The sequence below is a fragment of the Lepus europaeus genome, chromosome 18, assembly GCF_033115175.1.
Source record: "Lepus europaeus isolate LE1 chromosome 18, mLepTim1.pri, whole genome shotgun sequence".
Taxonomy (NCBI): Eukaryota; Metazoa; Chordata; class Mammalia; order Lagomorpha; family Leporidae; genus Lepus; species Lepus europaeus.
Genome location: NC_084844.1, coordinates 26,818,590 through 26,835,470, shown reverse-complemented (window position 1 = coordinate 26,835,470; position 16,881 = coordinate 26,818,590). Strand labels below are relative to the sequence as shown.

Here is a 16,881-nt window from a genome sequence, read left to right as displayed (position 1 = left end):
TCACATTTATGAAATAAAAAATAAAAAAAATTTTAAAAAAAAGAAAATACTGACTGAGCCGGCACCACGGCTCAATAGGCTAATCCTCCACCTTGCAGCGCCAGCACACCGGGTTCTAGTCCCGGTCAGGGCGCCGGATTCTGTCCCAGTTGCGCCTCTTCCAGGCCAGCTCTCTGCTGTGGCCCAGGAGTGCAGTGGAGGATGGCCCAAATGCTTGGGCCCTGCACCCCATGGGAGACCAGGAGAAGCACCTGGCTCCGGGCTTCGGATTGGTGCAGCACCAGCCGTGGCAGCCATTGGAGGGTGAACCAACGGCAAAGGAAGATCTTTATCTCTGTCTCACTGTCCACTCTGCCTGTTAAGAAAAAGAAAAAGAAAAAGCTGACTGAACTTAGCTCCTATCCTGAAACCTGAAGTAGAGATTTTTTTCCGACCCTTTGTTTATTCCACTGAAAGCCTTAAATTAAACCTTAATCTGTTACCAGTGTAAGTTTTCTTAATTTATAAACAAAGTAAATACCTTTTGTTCTATCCATAAAAGGCTTCCTGTTTGCTGTAGACATACTGTTTTTAAGTGATTTCACCTACTTTTATGTTTATGGAACTTACTTAGAATTTTCAAATCTTATTCCATAATAAATAGAATAAAAAATGTAAATACTTGAAGTCATCACATTCATATTATCCAAGAGTTAATGGCCACCTAGTTAGCTAGATAAAGTTATTTCTTTGACATATACTACACCAGGATTTCTATGACTTGACAGGGTTTTACTAACTTGTCACAGTCTTCTCGGTCATTATCAGAACTAAACATTAGAGAACCATTTCACCCTGTTTTCACTGAGAAATTTCTTTCTAGAATTTGAGAAATTTTGAGTAAAATTGAAATCCATTCAATGGAGGAAGCCACACTCAGTACAGTTGAACAAATTACATCTAATAAATGATTCTCAAAGTGTAGTCTCTGGACCACCAGCAGCAGCATCCATCATCTGGGCACATGTTAGCAATGCGGATTCTTAGGCCCATCCACAGTCTACTAAGCCAGAATATCTAGGGCAGGCCACAGCCATCTGTCTTTTTTTTTAACTCTGCTGGTCATTCTATTGCAGATGCCAGTGAAAGTTGGACACCACTACCAGATGCTACATCATGTTATTTCAACTTTCTTTTCTTAAATTATGTAATAATTTGTTGGTTTCAGGTTATAATGCGCTTTTAAGATATGAAGGATTTGAAAATGACTCGGGTCTGGACTTCTGGTGCAATATATGTGGTTCTGATATACATCCAGTTGGTTGGTGTGCGGCCAGTGGAAAACCTCTTGTTCCCCCTAGAAGTAAGTAACTTTGAAAAATGACCCTAGGGGCAAGTGTTTGGCCCAGTGGCTAAACCAGCACTTGGGAGGCCCACATCCCATATCGGAGTTCCTGGACTTGAGCCCCAGGTCTGCTCCCAACTCCAGTTTTCTGCTGTGGACCATGGGAGGCAGGTTGTGATGGCTCAGTTGATTGGGTGCCTGCTACCCATGTGGGAAATGCAGACTGAGTTCCCAGCTCCTGGCTTAGGTCTAGCACAGCCCTAGCCATTGCAGGCTTTTGAGAAGTAAACCAGCAGCTGGGAAATCAGTCAGTCAGTCTGTTTCTCTCCCTCCCTTTCTTCCCTCTCCCTCTGTCTCTCTGCCTTTCAAATAAATAAATAATTTTAAACGCAAAATTAACCTTACTATAATTTTAAATATATGTACTTAAAGACTCTTTCACACACAGTAATACTAAGTAATAAAATATTTTTGATTGTCAGGGACTTTACCACTAAGTGATGTTCTTGTTTTCTCTCTTTTTTTTTTTTTTTTTTTGTTACTTTTCAAGATCCTAACTGCTAATCTTACTTGCAGAGAAATAACAAATAATTTATGAAGCAGTTCTACTTTTTGCTAAAGTATAAACTAGTTATTTCTTTTGTTTTAGCTATTCAACATAAGTATACAAACTGGAAAGCTTTTCTAGTGAAAAGACTGACTGGTGCCAAAACCCTTCCTCCTGACTTCTCACAAAAGGTAAAAATAGGATCTGATAAAGGACTGAAGAGCTCTCAAAAAGAGGGTCGTTTAGAGCATGTCTAAGGAATTCCTCATCAACTGGATGATCTACATTAAATGTCGAGTACATTCAGTATTTTTACAGTACAGTATTAAACTACTTGTGGGCCTTTGTCGTGAGTTCCAAACAGGTGTTGTCTGCTTTTGTTTCAAGGTTTCAGAGAGTATGCAATATCCTTTCAAACCTTGCATGAGAGTAGAAGTGGTTGACAAGAGGCATTTGTGTCGAACGCGAGTGGCAGTAGTGGAAAGTGTAATTGGCGGAAGGTTAAGGCTTGTGTATGAAGAGAGTGAAGACAGAACAGATGACTTCTGGTGCCACATGCACAGCCCATTGATCCATCATATCGGTTGGTCTCGAAGCATAGGCCATCGATTCAAAAGATCTGGTAAGCATCTATTACAAGAATTTCCTATTTAAGGATCATTGAGGCTGAATTATGCTGTTTGACTACTTTTCTCTGCAGAATAGCATAGATTAAAAGCAGCATTCTAGCTGTTTGTTCAACTTTAATTATTGAAAGTTTCGCACCATGTTAATGTCCTATTTCCTTTACATTCCTTCCACTTGTTCTCATTCAAAAAAAGTAATGTGCTGTGGTCCAAGGCTGTGATGGTTTCCATAATTTTTCTTATCTGGCCCTTTAGAAAGATCTAAAGATGGCCTTTCCCTTTCCATTCAAGTCTGTAATCAAAATAACAGGATTAGATGTGGTTAGACTTGATACTAAACACATTAAAACATACCTCTAAAGTTGTAATTCCCTAACTGTTGGGATTATCAGCATTCTGATTGGCTGAAATGTATTTCCTAGCATATGCACATGTAGCCTGAAGAGAGAAAAGACTATTAAAGAATCTTATTCACCATAAATGTAGAAGGCTTGTCTTTTTGCCATGTTTTTAGAGTATTACATAGCTTGTGAGTTTGAAGCCTTCAAAGAAACGTGGTTTTTTGGTCTTCTCACAAATGCTGACAGATTAGTATGTAACTTTTCCTTGTAGATATTACAAAGAAACAGGATGGACATTTTGATACACCACCACATTTATTTGCTAAGGTAAGAAGTTTTTATAAGAACCCTCATTTGTAAATTAGTTTTGAAAGAGGGTTGTGGGTTTTTTCCTAAAATTTTGGAAATCACTTGTGTTCACTTAAAAGGATTAAGACCTTATAATCCATAGGTGTCACACTTTTATTCTAATTATTCTTAAAATCTGTCTGTGTGTCTGAAGTTTATTTCCTAATGAAACGTTTGAATTAGAATACTAGGTAGGTAGGAGAAGGCATCTGGTAAACCTTTTCAAATTTTTTTGCATTGTAATCATTAAAATGACAATGTTTATAATAGTAGATGTGCTTTCATATGATTCTTTAGGTAAAAGAAGTAGACCAGAGTGGGGAATGGTTCAAAGAAGGAATGAAATTGGAAGCTATAGACCCATTAAATCTTTCTACAATATGTGTTGCGACCATTAGAAAGGTAAGAGAGTAGGACTCACAGTACAGAAATACAGTAGAAGGAGGCCTCTGCCATATTCATTTAGACATAAAGTGTGTGTGTATCTGGATGTTGACTGAGGAGAGATACTAGTCATTTCAACATAAATTTGAGTTCTCTTATCAGATCACCTTTTTTTGTTTTTTAATGTGGTTTGCTGTCAAGATTGTCATTTTGAATCTGCTGCTACTTTATTTTTGAAACTATAGCCTACCTGAATTAGAAGAATATTTATCAGAGTTACTTTCTGGTCAGACTCATTCAACACAGCCCAAGAAGGCAAAGTTTATGTTCAGTTTTCTTTTTGTACTCTTTCTCTTCTTGATAGTACTTTATTCTCTCTTTTCCCTCTCAGCTGAAACTATTTGTATGTAAAGATCTAGAAGAAAGATTCTTATTTCTCAGTATGCATCAGAATTCCCTGGGAAACTTAAAACTTAAGACAGGTGCACCCTCACATTCCCCTGTTAGGATTAAATAGGTTCGGGTTGAGTCCCTGGCATTGGCATTTTTAAAGGCCCTGGGTGATTCTCTTGTACAGCTGTGGTTAAGAACCACTGATCCAGCCGGCGCCGCGGCTCACTTAGCTAATCCTCCGCCTGCGGCGCTGGCAGCCCGGGTTCTAGTCCCGGTTGGGGCACCAGATTCTGTCCTGGTTGCTCCTCTTCCAGTCCAGCTCTTGGCTGTGGCCCCGGGAAGGCAATGGAGGATGGACCCTGCACCCACATGGGAGACCAGGAGGGAGCACCTGGCTCCTGGCTTCGGATCGGTGCAGCGTGCCAGCCGTAGCAGCCATTTGGAGGGTGAACCAATGGAAGGAAGACCTTTCTCTCTGTCTCTCTCTCTCACTATCTAACTCTGCCTGTCAAAAAAAAGAAAAAAAAAAAAAAAACACTGATCCAGAATCTATTACTTTGAAATTATAACTTAAAGTATAATTTCCATTTAAATTCTAAAACTAAGGCAAAAGACAATTATGGCAGCTGAGTATCACAAATACCTGTGTTCAAAGTCATATAGATGAACAAGACTGAGTCCAAATCCTGTTCTTCCTCTTTACCTTACTAGTGATAACAGCCACCTATAAAATCTTAAACATGGACCAGGCATTTGGCCTAGTGGTTAAGATACCAGTTAAGATGCCAATGTACTGTATTGGAGTGCCTGAGTTTGATGCCCATTTCTGGCCCCAGGCTCCAGCTTCCTGCTAATACAGACTGTAGGAGGCAGCAGATGATGGCCTCAAGTAATTGGGTTCCTGCCACCCACATGGGAGACTTGAAATGAGCTCCCAGTTCTTAGCTGATTTATTTACTCAGGACAGGACAGCAGGGAAGATAGAGTTCCTCCCTGCTGATTGAACAACCAGGAAAGGACCAGGACTGCACCCAGGAGCTGTAAATTCTGCCTCCCATTATCTGCACTGACCTGTGGGATGATATCTGAACCACTAGGCCAAATACCCTCCTTCTGTTTTTTGGGGTGCTTAGATGTTTACTGATTTGTTTTTATTTATTTGAAAAGCAGAGTGAGACACATCTTCCATCTGCTGGTTCACTTCCCAAATACTCACAGCAGCCAGTGGTGGAGCCAGGCCAAAGCCAGGAGCCTGGAACTCCATCCAGGTCTGCCTCATGGGTAGCAGGGACTCAAGTACTTGAGCCATCATCTGTTGCCTCCCAGGCACATCAGCAGGACTCTGGATCAGATGTGGAAGTAGGACTTGATCCCAGGCACTCTGATATGAGACTTGGGTGTCTCAAATGGAGGCTTAACCCCCGCCCCTGTGTTTATTTTTGAAAAGAAGAGGCAAGTATTGTGCTGCAGCACAGTGGGACAGCACATCCCATACTGAAGTGTCAGTTCAAGCCTCAACTACTCTGCTTCTGATTCAGCTCCCTGTTGATGTTGCATGGGAAGGCAGTCGATGATATAACCCAAGTGCTTTGGTCCCTGCTGCCTACATCAGAGACCCAAAAGGGAGTTCCCAGCTCCTGACTTTGGCCTGGCCCAGCCATGGCTATTGTGGACATTTAAAGAGAGAACCAAGTGGTTGAAAGATGTCTATTCTCTCTCTCTCTCCCTCCCTCTCTCCCTCCCTCCCTCCCTCCCTCCCTCCCTTCTTGTTTTTCAAATAAATTTAAAGCAACAAAGTCTGCTAGGTGATTCTGATAATCAGCCAGATTTGAAAACCGTTGCTATCATTCTCTGTTTTATGATATGAGAATGAATTGTCCAATTAGAACAAGCATCGTTCAAAAATGTGCTACATTTGGTTTGGCTTCTTAATATTCTGATAGAACAAAGTTAAGATGTAAAATTGGCCAGCGTCGTGGCTTAACAGGCTAATCCTCCGCCTTGCGGCGCCAGCACTGGGTTCTAGTCCCTGTTGGGGCGCCGGATTCTATCCCGGTTGCCCCTCTTCCAGTCCAGCTCTCTGCTATGGCCCGGGAAGGCAGTGGAGGATGGCCCAAGTGCTTGGGCCCTGCACCCACATGGGAGACCAGGAGAAGCACCTGGCTCCTGGCTTCGGATCAGCACAATGCACAGGCTGCCGCGGCCATTGGAGGGTGAACCAACAGCAAAAAGGAAGACCTTTCTCTCTGTCTCTCTCTCTCTCTCACTATCCACTCTGCCTGTCCCAAAAAAAAAAAAAAAAAAAAAAAAAAACATACAAACATGGTGATGGGCGTTTGCAGCTGTTAAGACCCCTCTTGGAATGCTAGATCCCATATCCAAGTGTCTGGCTCCACTTCTGAACCTACTTTCCTGTTAATGTACATATAACCTTGGAGGCAGCAGGTGATGGCTTAGAGTGCTTGGGTTCCAGGCTCCTGGATTCAGCCTGGTCCAGCTATAACTGTTGCAAGCATTTGGGGAGTGAAACTGCAGATGAAAGATTTCTATCTCCCGGTCTCTTTCTCAGTGTGTCTCTGCCTTCTATATATATATATAAAATAAATAAATCATTTTTTACAAAGAGAAAAAAGATACAAAGTACAAAGAGGCCGATTTTGTGACGCAGTAGATTAAAGCCCCAGCCTGCATCACCAGCATCCCATATGGGCGCCAGTTCGAGTCCTGGCTGCTGCCCTTCTGATCCAGCTCTCAGCTATGGCCTGGGAAAGCAGTAGAAGATAGCCCAAGTCCTTGGGCCCCTGAACCCACGTGGGAGACCCAGAAGAAGCTCCTGGCTTTGTATCAGCTCAGCTCTGGCTGTGGCAATCATTTGGAGAGTGAACCAGCAGAATGGAAGACCTCTCTCTCTGGCTTTACCTCTCTCTGTAACTCTTTCAAGTAAAATAAATCTTTAAAAAAAAAAAAAAAAAAAGATACAAAGTACAAAGAAAAGATGTTTGCAGAGGAGTAAAGGTAAGCTTTATAGAAGAGAGGGCAGGGGCCGGCACTGTGGTGCAGCGTGATGCCTGCATACCATATCACAGTTCCAGTTCCCAAGTCTCAGCTACTCTACCCCGATCCAGCTTCCTGCTAATGTGCCTAGGAAGACAACAGATGATGGCTGTAATACCTGGGCCCATGCCATATGTGTGAGGGACCAGGATGGACTTTCTGACCCTAGCTTTGGCCTGGTCCAGCCCTGGCTGTTGCATCCATTTAGAGAGTGAATCAGTTGGTCTCTCCGTCCCTCCTTCTCTATTGCTCTAATAAAAATAAATGTTTTTTTAAAAGGAAGAAAGGAAATGTGGGGAAAGGGCATTTGTAAAGAACATCTAGAAAGAAAAAAAAGGAAGGAAAGGAAAGGAGGGCATTTGAAAAATATATCTTGAAGGCTGGGAAAATAACCCAGCACAGATGTAGGTAGAAACTGCAGGTGGGGAGAGACTGAGCACTAAAACCCAAAGATGGGAAGGAAAGTACAGGCTAGGCTCAACAAAGGGCAAGAGGGTCACGTAAGATGTACATGGAAATTGTACATGTACATTGTGCTGGGGATTCTGGTCAGAGTTGTTGTGTGTTTTGGTTGGTTGGTTTTCAAATGGAACAGAAACATACTCAGATTAACTCTGAGAAACTTACCAGTGCCTAGTGAACAGTTTCACAGATGCACAGTGACAGGGCTGAGAGCCTGGCTGGAAGAGACCCAGGATTCTTCCCCCTGCCTCTCTGTCACCCTTTCTCCCATCTCTCTTCTGTACCCATAGTATTGCTATCTCCCTTGGTGTCCCATTCACTCACTCTGGACTAAGGGCCCCTGGCCATTTTGCAGCATAGTTTCAAGCTCCCAACCATGACTTAGAACAATTGCTATGTCTATTAATTCTAGTTACTAAGAGAAAATTGAAATAGCTGAGCCTAACCTTTGGTTTGGTTCCCTTTCAGGATACCATCAGCCTCTGGTTAGTCAGCTGTGTTTAGAAGGATAGAGAAAGGAATACCATGCAAGTGGAGCTGTTGAGCTCCAATGTAGTAGAAATAACTAGGAAATGGGAACTTGGGAGCAGACACTGGAAGAGTAGGAAGTCTGTGTGAGAGAGTGTCTGTGGAAGACAGTTGAAAGCAATAATACCAAACATCATAATGAAGTGACAGAGATTGACGAGGACAAAGAAGGGACTGGCAGTAGAGGTGGGGTCTTGACACCTGGAGATTGATTACCTACAGAGAAGTAAGAGGATTGTTGGTTTGATGCCCTGTACTAATTTTCAGAGTATATTTAGCCTGCAGAACTGACGAACTCATGATAAAACTTCAGTAATCAAGAAGCAGGGATTGTAGCACAGGGAAGTAAGGCACTGCCTCAGATGCCCATGTCACATGCCAGAGTGCATGGGGTCAAGTCCCACATCTACTTGCAATCCAGCTTCCTGCTAATGAGCTGGGGAGGTAGCAGATCATGACCCAAATACTTGGGTTCTTGTCACCCACGTGGGAGATTCAAATGGAGTTTCCTGGCTTCCACATGGCCCAGTCTCCGCTGTTGGCATTTGGGAAGTGAACCACCAGATGAAGATCTCTCGCTGTCTCTCCCTCTATGTCTTTCACTCTGACTTTCAAATAAATAAGTACAACTTTAAAAAAAATGTAGGAATCACCGTGGGCATTTGGTACAGTAATCACAACACTTCTTAGGACACCCATGTCCCATATCTGAGTGCTGAGGTTCAAATCCTGGCTCTGCTCTTAATTCCAGCTTCCTGGTAATATGTACTGGAAAAACTATGAAATAGATCAGTAGGAACAAAGTAAAGGTACTGCTGAGTAGTATTTTCTGCCTGCATGGTTATGGCGCTTCAACCTGACACAGTAACAGGCAGCTTTGCTAGTGGCAAAGATACTGTTTTTCTCAAACCTCTGAAGTCACTTTGTTATTCTGCTTTTGGTTTCTGGAACACACTGGAAACTACATAGGCTTCTCGTTACATCTTCTGTTATTTAACATAATTCAGTAGACAAGCATTTCCACTTTGGAGAGATCCTTATGTAATAGATTTTCCTTTCCTTTAAAGTGTCATTTAATTCAGAGTGTCATTTTTTATAATAGTTGTATCTAATTTCAGATACTTGGGCTTTTAATTTCAAAGGTGCTGGCTGATGGATTCCTCATGATTGGGATTGATGGCTCAGAAGCAGCGGATGGCTCTGACTGGTTCTGTTACCATGCGACATCTCCTTCGATTTTCCCTGTCGGTTTCTGTGAAATTAATATGATTGAACTTACTCCACCCAGAGGTATTCCATCCTAATGTGAACACTCGGATTTGATTCTTGAGTTCTTCTTACACAGGATGTTTACATTTAGCACAGATATTCTTGCTTTGGGGTCTATATAATATATAGGTGTGTGTTAGCTATATAGAAATAACAGAAGCTGTTAGGTGCTCTAAAAACAAAGCACTGTATTTAAGTTTACATAACAAATTACATTAAGACAGAATTTTTCCCAAGCCATCTGTCCATTTTCTGATATGAATTGGTGTTTTAAATCCTAATGATAATATGAATGCAAAAGGCTATTGCATACATAAATTTATTTTTAATTGAAGGAAAGGGTGCTGCTGGCTTTCAGGTTAAGCCACCTCCTGCAGCACCAGCATCCCATGTGGGTGCCAGTTCAATTCTTGACTGCTCTACTCCCCATCCAGCTCCCTGCTACTTTGCCTGGGAAAACAGCAGAAGATGGCCCAAGTCCCTGGGCCCCTGCCACCCGTGTCAGGGACCTGGAAGAGACTCCTGGATCTTGGTTCCTGGCTCTTGGCTTTGGCCTGGCCCAGCTCTGGCCATTTCTATTTCTCTCTCTCACTGTTCCTTAAGATTGAAGATGGCTTTTTTTTCCTTAAAGGAAATGTGGATTAAGTAAATCACATGGCTTAATCAGTTGATTTTTCCAATTTTCCTCAGAGTTTTATTTTTTCTCTCAGAAGAGGAAAAAAGAAAGCTACAACAGAGGTCTATAAAAACAATATTTGCGCCCGGCACCACGGCTCAATAGGCTAATCCTCTACCTTGCGGCGCCAGCACACCGGGTTCTAGTCCCGGTCAGGGCACCGGATTCTGTCCCAGTTGCCCCTTTTCCAGGCCAGCTCTCTGCTGTGGCTCGGGAGTGCAGTGGAGGATGGCCCAAGTGCTTGGGCCCCACACCCCATGGGAGACCAGGAGAAGCACCTGGCTCCTGCCATCGGATCAGCGCAGTGCGCCGGCCGCGGCAGCCATTGGAGGCTGAACCAACGGCAAAGGAAGACCTTTCTCTCTGTCTCTCTCTCTCTCTCTCTCTTACTGTCCACTCTGCCTGTCAAAAAATATATATATATATATATTTGTTTGCCTAGTTTTCTTTCTTTAAATGAAAGAAAAATATCACTTTAGGGTGTTAAATGCTAGACTCTTCTGAAGCCTGTGATTGCAAAAGCAAAAGTCGTTCTTGTAGTAAACCCAAAGGAAGGGAATCAAACTGGCATGATAGTAAGTAGACACACCAGTGAGTAAAAAGTGTGTCATATAACCTAAAATGGGAGACTCTCTTTCTACATTTTAGTATTAGGCCAATTTTAAATGAAGTGTTACTTCATAAAATTCTGTTTTTTAGGTTACACAAAACTTCCTTTTAAATGGTTTGACTACCTCAGGGAAACTGGCTCCATTGCAGCACCAGTAAAACTATTTAATAAGGTAAATATAAATGTTGAATTAATTATGTTGGAGTTTTTTGATGACCTATAAGTGCAAGTCATTGTTGATGAAGATGTCTTTCCTTTATATTATAATTGCTTAGTGGTGATTAATATAAATACATAATATTAAAACCATTTATTTTCTTAGTTGAAGCTTATTTCCAAACTACGTTTCATTTTTAATATGAATGAAATAAAAAGTAATACATTTCCTAATTCTCAAATGCTTCACTTCCATAATATAACTTAAATAATTAAAAAGTGGTTTGAGATCTAGGGGCTATGTTATTTGGCTGTATTGCCTCAATTTTTGCTATTTTAGTTACAGTTCAGTCGTGCATTCTTTATACTAGTGTTAATGTTTTGCTTCCCTGTCAGGATGTTCCAAACCACGGATTTCGTGTAGGAATGAAATTAGAAGCAGTAGATCTCATGGAGCCACGTTTAATATGTGTAGCCACAGTAACTCGAATTATTCATCGTCTCTTGAGGATACATTTTGATGGATGGGAAGAAGAGTATGATCAGTGGGTAGACTGTGAGTCCCCTGACCTCTATCCTGTAGGGTGGTGTCAATTAACTGGATATCAGCTACAGCCTCCAGCATCACAGTGTAAGTTGGTATACAGAAAAGGTGTCCTTTCGTAAACATCAGCAGTTCTCCAGAGGACTGTCTCACATAAATCATCTTGTGAGCTCACAGGACAAGAATATACCTATGTTTGATTGGTTGCAAGGTAAGGTGTTAAAACTTAACAGACTCAGAAAATCAGACCATGTGTACCAAAAGCAGTATGAACTCAATAGTCAGTTACATGTCTGTGGAAACACAAAGTAACCAAATTAAGCTAGATTGCCTGTTTAAGTAAATTCAGATCACAGGCAGAGAGTTGATGAGCACACAAGAAGTGCTTATTGAGGAGAGACATCTGTGTGGTCTTGAAGCTTCTGACTGTGTAGGAACAAGTGCCCTTTATTTTCATACTGTCATATATTTTCATAGCATAACGGTCTGGTAAAGACAGTTCATATAAATTGTATCTAGAATTGTAAACAGTTATCTGGTACCAATTTTCCCTTTTATTTTTCAGCTTCAAGAGAAAGCCAGTCAGCTTCATCAAAACAGAAGAAAAAGGCTAAGTCCCAGCAATACAAAGGACATAAGAAAAGTGGGTCACCACATGGTGCTTACATGCGTTTTCTAATTCTTAATCAATTGAGGCTACATTGTTCTTGCACAGAAAATGGAATCTCTGTCCAAAATGCTGTGTGTGCGTTATGTATAATGCTTAAAGGTGCAGTATGCCATAAAAGGCAAACCTCTTCAACAAGGAGAACCACTTGGGTTTTAACTGACAGGAAAAATGATTACCATGGAATTTAACATAAACATGGTAAAGAACACAGCTACAAATGGTTTTTGAAATAGTATGTAAACCTACTGAAAGTTAATCTTTTTTAACAGTCTATATTTTAAAAAAATGTGCTTGATGCTTACAGTAGACTTGGAGCCTAAAAACCTATTGTTTTTATAAAGCAAAAGCAAAATTATCTTTCAAGAATGATACTTGTGAGAAATCCAGGTTGATGGCTAACAAAGTCAGGCTTACGCAGCATTCTCTGTTCTCTATTTTAGCTTCCAGTGAGTGGCTGTTGGCATTTATAGCCAAAGTAATGTAAAATACATTGATGGCTATATTGGATTCTTTAGAATCATTTTGTCCCCACATTAGAAAACCAAGAGGATTTCTCTTCATGAAACTTGTCCTGGAATATTTCATTCAGAGATGAAATTGTTTATTTTTATTCAGGATCTTTTTAAAACATTCACACCTAATCAGAATTGAAACAGATTTTTGTAGCTAACTTGCCATGTGTTCAGATAAGTGCTAATCTGTCTCATTAACAGCCAGGTTGAAAGCAACAGAAATGGAGTTTACCTTGCTCTCTCGGACTAGAGTTGCTTGTCTATAATTCTTTTTAAGTGGGAAACTTAAAAACTTCTTGGCACTATAGTGGTGATTTGAAAAACAAACTTCCTCCCAACACAAAACCGAAGTCAGCCTCACACTGATGGTAACCTACAGACAGATGAGCCTGTCTTTTATCAGCCTCAACCTCCCATAGACTCGGGATTATTTTGCTCACCAAAAAAAGAACTTGCTTAAGAAATTGTAGCCAGTAAACTTTTGAATGTCACCAACTAGCTGTTTGCTAGATCTGATGTTTATCTGGAAGAACTTCAGCAGTGCCATAGCAGGTAGAGCAGAGTGGGTTCCCATGTATCTGAAAATGATTATGGAGAATTCACATGGGAACATTGTCAGTGAACTAGAAAGCGTAGCAGGTATGATTGCTAAGCTTTGTGTAACATGAATAACAGGCTGGTTTAGCCTCTGTGTGCTTTTTGATGGATAATAAGACTTTGATATTTCACAGTTCTCTAAGACGTTGAATTGAGAACAGTACTACCCTGGCTAGATGACCTGCTTTTGGTGCCTAATTTATGAGCATTCTGCACTCAGGTCATGTGCTTACCTCAGTCTGATTCTTGTAGGGTTTGTTTCTGGCTTGTGAAGTTTAGGTTATTTTGAATTAATAGGCTAGAAACATAGGAAAAAATATGTAATTAATGAAGTAATCTCAGCATTCCAGTTTTTAGTGATATTTATAATTACCACATTTCTGGATTAGCTGGGTAAAATGAATTTAATTTAGCTCTAGATGCAACATATTCCTTAACTGGGTTGTCTTGATAGTTTTCAATATTGTGGCATCATCTCTAATGTCTCTAAGCATAGAATAAAAAAGAAGTATAACCCACAGTCCCTCATTAGTGACCTGCAAGGCTAGATGTGCTGAAATGCAGAATTAGGGGTAAAACCTAAGTGTGTGTGGCATATATTTTGGAACACCCCTTGCAGACTGGAGCACTTTCTGGAGTAAAATACATGCAGATATTTGTATTACTCATAAGTAGTCTGTTCAAAATATTTTCCACAAAACTTCAGTTATCTAAATAAAGAATTTGATGCTTAGAAACATAAGTCATCTATTACAGGCCTGCTTAAATCAATAGGCAAACTACCAAACCTTTTATTTGTTTTTAACTTTGCCTGTAGGTTATTATGTTCTGGCTCTGTTCTTTTGTCTTATAACCCTTGGATCTTTTTATACTTTAAATCATCCATCGGTGTGTTCTTTAGTAGTGATTATTTTTCTGCAGAAATAGATAGTGATTGACTTCCTGGTTGGCCCATTTTGTAAGAGCCGCCTTCATGCTATAAAGTTACTAAGTATCACTTTGAAATGTGAGGGCCATGGTCTGCCAAGGGGATCTTCCAGATTGTCCAGTCTCAAAGGCCCCTTTTTCTCAAGGTGTAGAACACTAGAGCAGAAAAAGCAGCACTAACTTATGTCTTCAGTGTCACCATTTTCAGAGACTACTGTAAGTAATTGGAGATTGCTCCTTGCATTTCTGCCTCTAAATATATGGTGTATTAGAGAAGGTCTTAAGTCATTGCTGCACATGGCTTTGGTTTGAGAGTTGACAGGATCCTCACTAGTGGCTGAGTTTCCAGATTCATTTCATAGGAGTACTGTCTGCCTTAGGTTTATCTTTTTTTTTTCTCTGATTCTGTGAATTATGCTTTCTGGTTTCTCTTACCTGGGTCAGTGTATACTTTGGAAGAAAACAGACATAACTTACAGTAGACAAAGATGTATAAGTGTCTTTCAGTTTTCAACCTACTTGATGCCCTATACTTGGTTGTGGAATATTTACAAAGTTCAGAGTGTTTTTTTGGTTGGTGAAAACATTGTATAAGTCTTAGTAAGGTTTATGTTTGTTTATGAAACTATAACCAAAGGGTATAATAAATTTGTTTCAGAAGAAATTAGATTGCCTAAGGACTTGCAAGCAGTCGGCTTTGAATTTCAGAAGTGCTCTTCAGAATAATGTTTTCTGAGAGTGGATTGTAAACTAAAAACTAGGGGAGCAAATCTCAAGCTGATCAAATCCTGCTTCCCAGATACTATATTTAAGCTCTTTTACTTCACTTTCATTAGGCCAGTGTTGGCTTGTTTGGACAGGGAAGTGCTATGCTTAAAACCCTTTCTGTCTCCTTCAGTTTTCACTCCACCTCAAGCTGGGATTTCCTTGAAAGAAATTCGCCAGCTGTTCTGCACACTAAAAATGCTCTCTGTGGTTCATTTTTCTTTGTTTTGTTTTAAGCTTATTCAAATGAGAATCAAGACCAGCATTATCAGACTGTCAGAGAGTAGGAGTAGTCACCACCATCATCTACCTCCTCGCGTGTGTGCGCGCACACACATACACTCTCACACACACTCGCTTGTTTTCAGAAGTACAGACCTTGCTTAGCTGTTTCTCTTTTCAGAGTGTCCTGTCAACACACGCTTCCTAGTATGTGATGCACTTTTCTTACCCCACATGTAAGTAAAAGCTTACTTCAGTCTGACTTGATGTTTAGAGAGGAAGATGCCAGTTGGGAAGAAGCCTGTCAGTTTGTCGAGCCTGCCCAGGTCGGGTGGGGTGCGGAGGAGCTTCTCTGGTGACGAAGAGTTGACTCCTCCTCCATATCGAACCCTTCCAGCACAGACAGCCCCAGAGGCCTTCCCACCTCCCAGCACTAGCCGAGAGTTCAGTCCCAGCCTCAAACCAGGTAATTAGTCCCGTCAGCACCACAGGTACTACTGAGGGCAAAAGTGCTGGGCAGGGTGGTGGGAGACACAGCATGGCCTGGCGGGACAAATGCTGACTCATTCAAGTTTTCTTTTTTCTTTCAACAAAGAAAATTCATTTTCACTGGTCCTTGGTGGTCACTTCACTAAGACACATCATCAGGGAAGGATTTTTATTTTGTTCTAAATCACTTCTGACCTTCAAATTAGGGTAGTTATTTTAGTATCTGGATTTAGGAGACACGTAGTGTTTCATAGTTTCATTAAAATGCTTGAACACTTCATTTCACAGGATTCTATGTGATTTGACCTGGGGAAGAAGTGTGTCATGAGGGGTCAGTCTAATCAGTTCCCATTCACAGGAAAGGCTCTGTCAAGTCCTGGCGTAAGGAAGACTGCAGAGGGTTTTGCCTTTTGTTGTTGCTAAGACAAGTGTGATGTTAATCATAGAAAGGCTTCACTCGTGTGTCATGAGGTTTGTATGTGAGTGTGTGACCTACAGCCTCAAAGCTGCTTTGGCATGTATTTTGCCATGTCCTCATTACTGCTTTTAAACTGAATTGCTTTATATGTCATGAAGCATTCATTAAAAATGTGTTGAAAGCTTAGATGGAACTTGGTACCTGGTTCTCTTCGCATGCTTCAGTTTGCTGACTTTTTGCACCCAAAGATACCATCCTCTGTTGTTGCCATTTTAAGATGTGTTCTTTAGCTTTTGCCTCTTCCCAGTATATTGGGTCATCTGGCTCCTCCCCAGGCTGTCCCTGTGCCTATCACTCTGCTACCTTTGTGTCCAGAGGAGATTAGAGTAGTTGGTATGAAACACTGACTAGGATTCCAAAGCAGGTGTCACCTTTCTAGAGAACATTACCATTTGCCTTGTTGATCGGCTTAACTTTTTTGTTTTTTGCACTTGTTATTTATGAAACAGTTGTCCTCTAATTAAGTTTTGGATATTGTGAGTTCTGAGTATATTTACATTTGTATTGGATTTTGGGTGTATTTCCTTGAAACATTAGACTGGTTTTGGAGGTTTGTGTCACGTTTTGTGAGGTGTACTGATTTACGTAATACAGAACTTGATTTCTTGGCAGAATTCAAGAAGTTAGCTCAATGCATTAGTTGGAAACCACGTGGCCTCCTATTGGACTTCCTTCTTCCACTGATGTCTGAAGCATCTTCTGAGTGCTGAAAGGATTTGGTGTGATTTTACTGTAGTGAAACTGGATGGATAACATTGCTGGTTTAACTATCTGAAAGCTATGGTTTGAGTGGCTGTTGGGACAGTTTATTTATGGGCTCTGTAGCAGAGAACAGGTGATTTCAGTTATTTTATCTCCTAAAATGTTAGTGGTTATCAGTGTCAACAAACTGATTTCCTTAAAAATGGACCTACAAAAAGCCTTTTTGTAGAAAGTGACATTCAGCCACAAGGATCTAT

At 40.9% G+C, this 16,881-nt stretch overlaps 1 protein-coding gene across 9 annotated transcripts in view; it reads left to right on the top strand.

Moving 5' to 3' along the window:
• The window catches only part of MBTD1 (mbt domain containing 1), a 76,211-nt gene that overhangs the window by 48,796 nt on the left and 10,534 nt on the right, over window positions 1-16,881 (top strand). For 7 of the 9 annotated variants that reach the window (XM_062175587.1, XM_062175589.1, XM_062175588.1 and 4 more), the window contains 9 exons: window positions 1,208-1,342; window positions 1,974-2,062; window positions 2,259-2,493; window positions 3,110-3,165; window positions 3,484-3,588; window positions 9,150-9,297; window positions 10,652-10,734; window positions 11,115-11,349; window positions 11,828-11,920. In XM_062175587.1, the coding sequence (XP_062031571.1) occupies window positions 1,208-1,342; window positions 1,974-2,062; window positions 2,259-2,493; window positions 3,110-3,165; window positions 3,484-3,588; window positions 9,150-9,297; window positions 10,652-10,734; window positions 11,115-11,349; window positions 11,828-11,920 (1,179 nt within the window). The remainder of the gene's footprint in view (window positions 1-1,207; window positions 1,343-1,973; window positions 2,063-2,258; window positions 2,494-3,109; window positions 3,166-3,483; window positions 3,589-9,149; window positions 9,298-10,651; window positions 10,735-11,114; window positions 11,350-11,827; window positions 11,921-16,881) is intronic. The other 2 variants (XM_062175591.1, XM_062175590.1) reach the window with 1 other exon arrangement.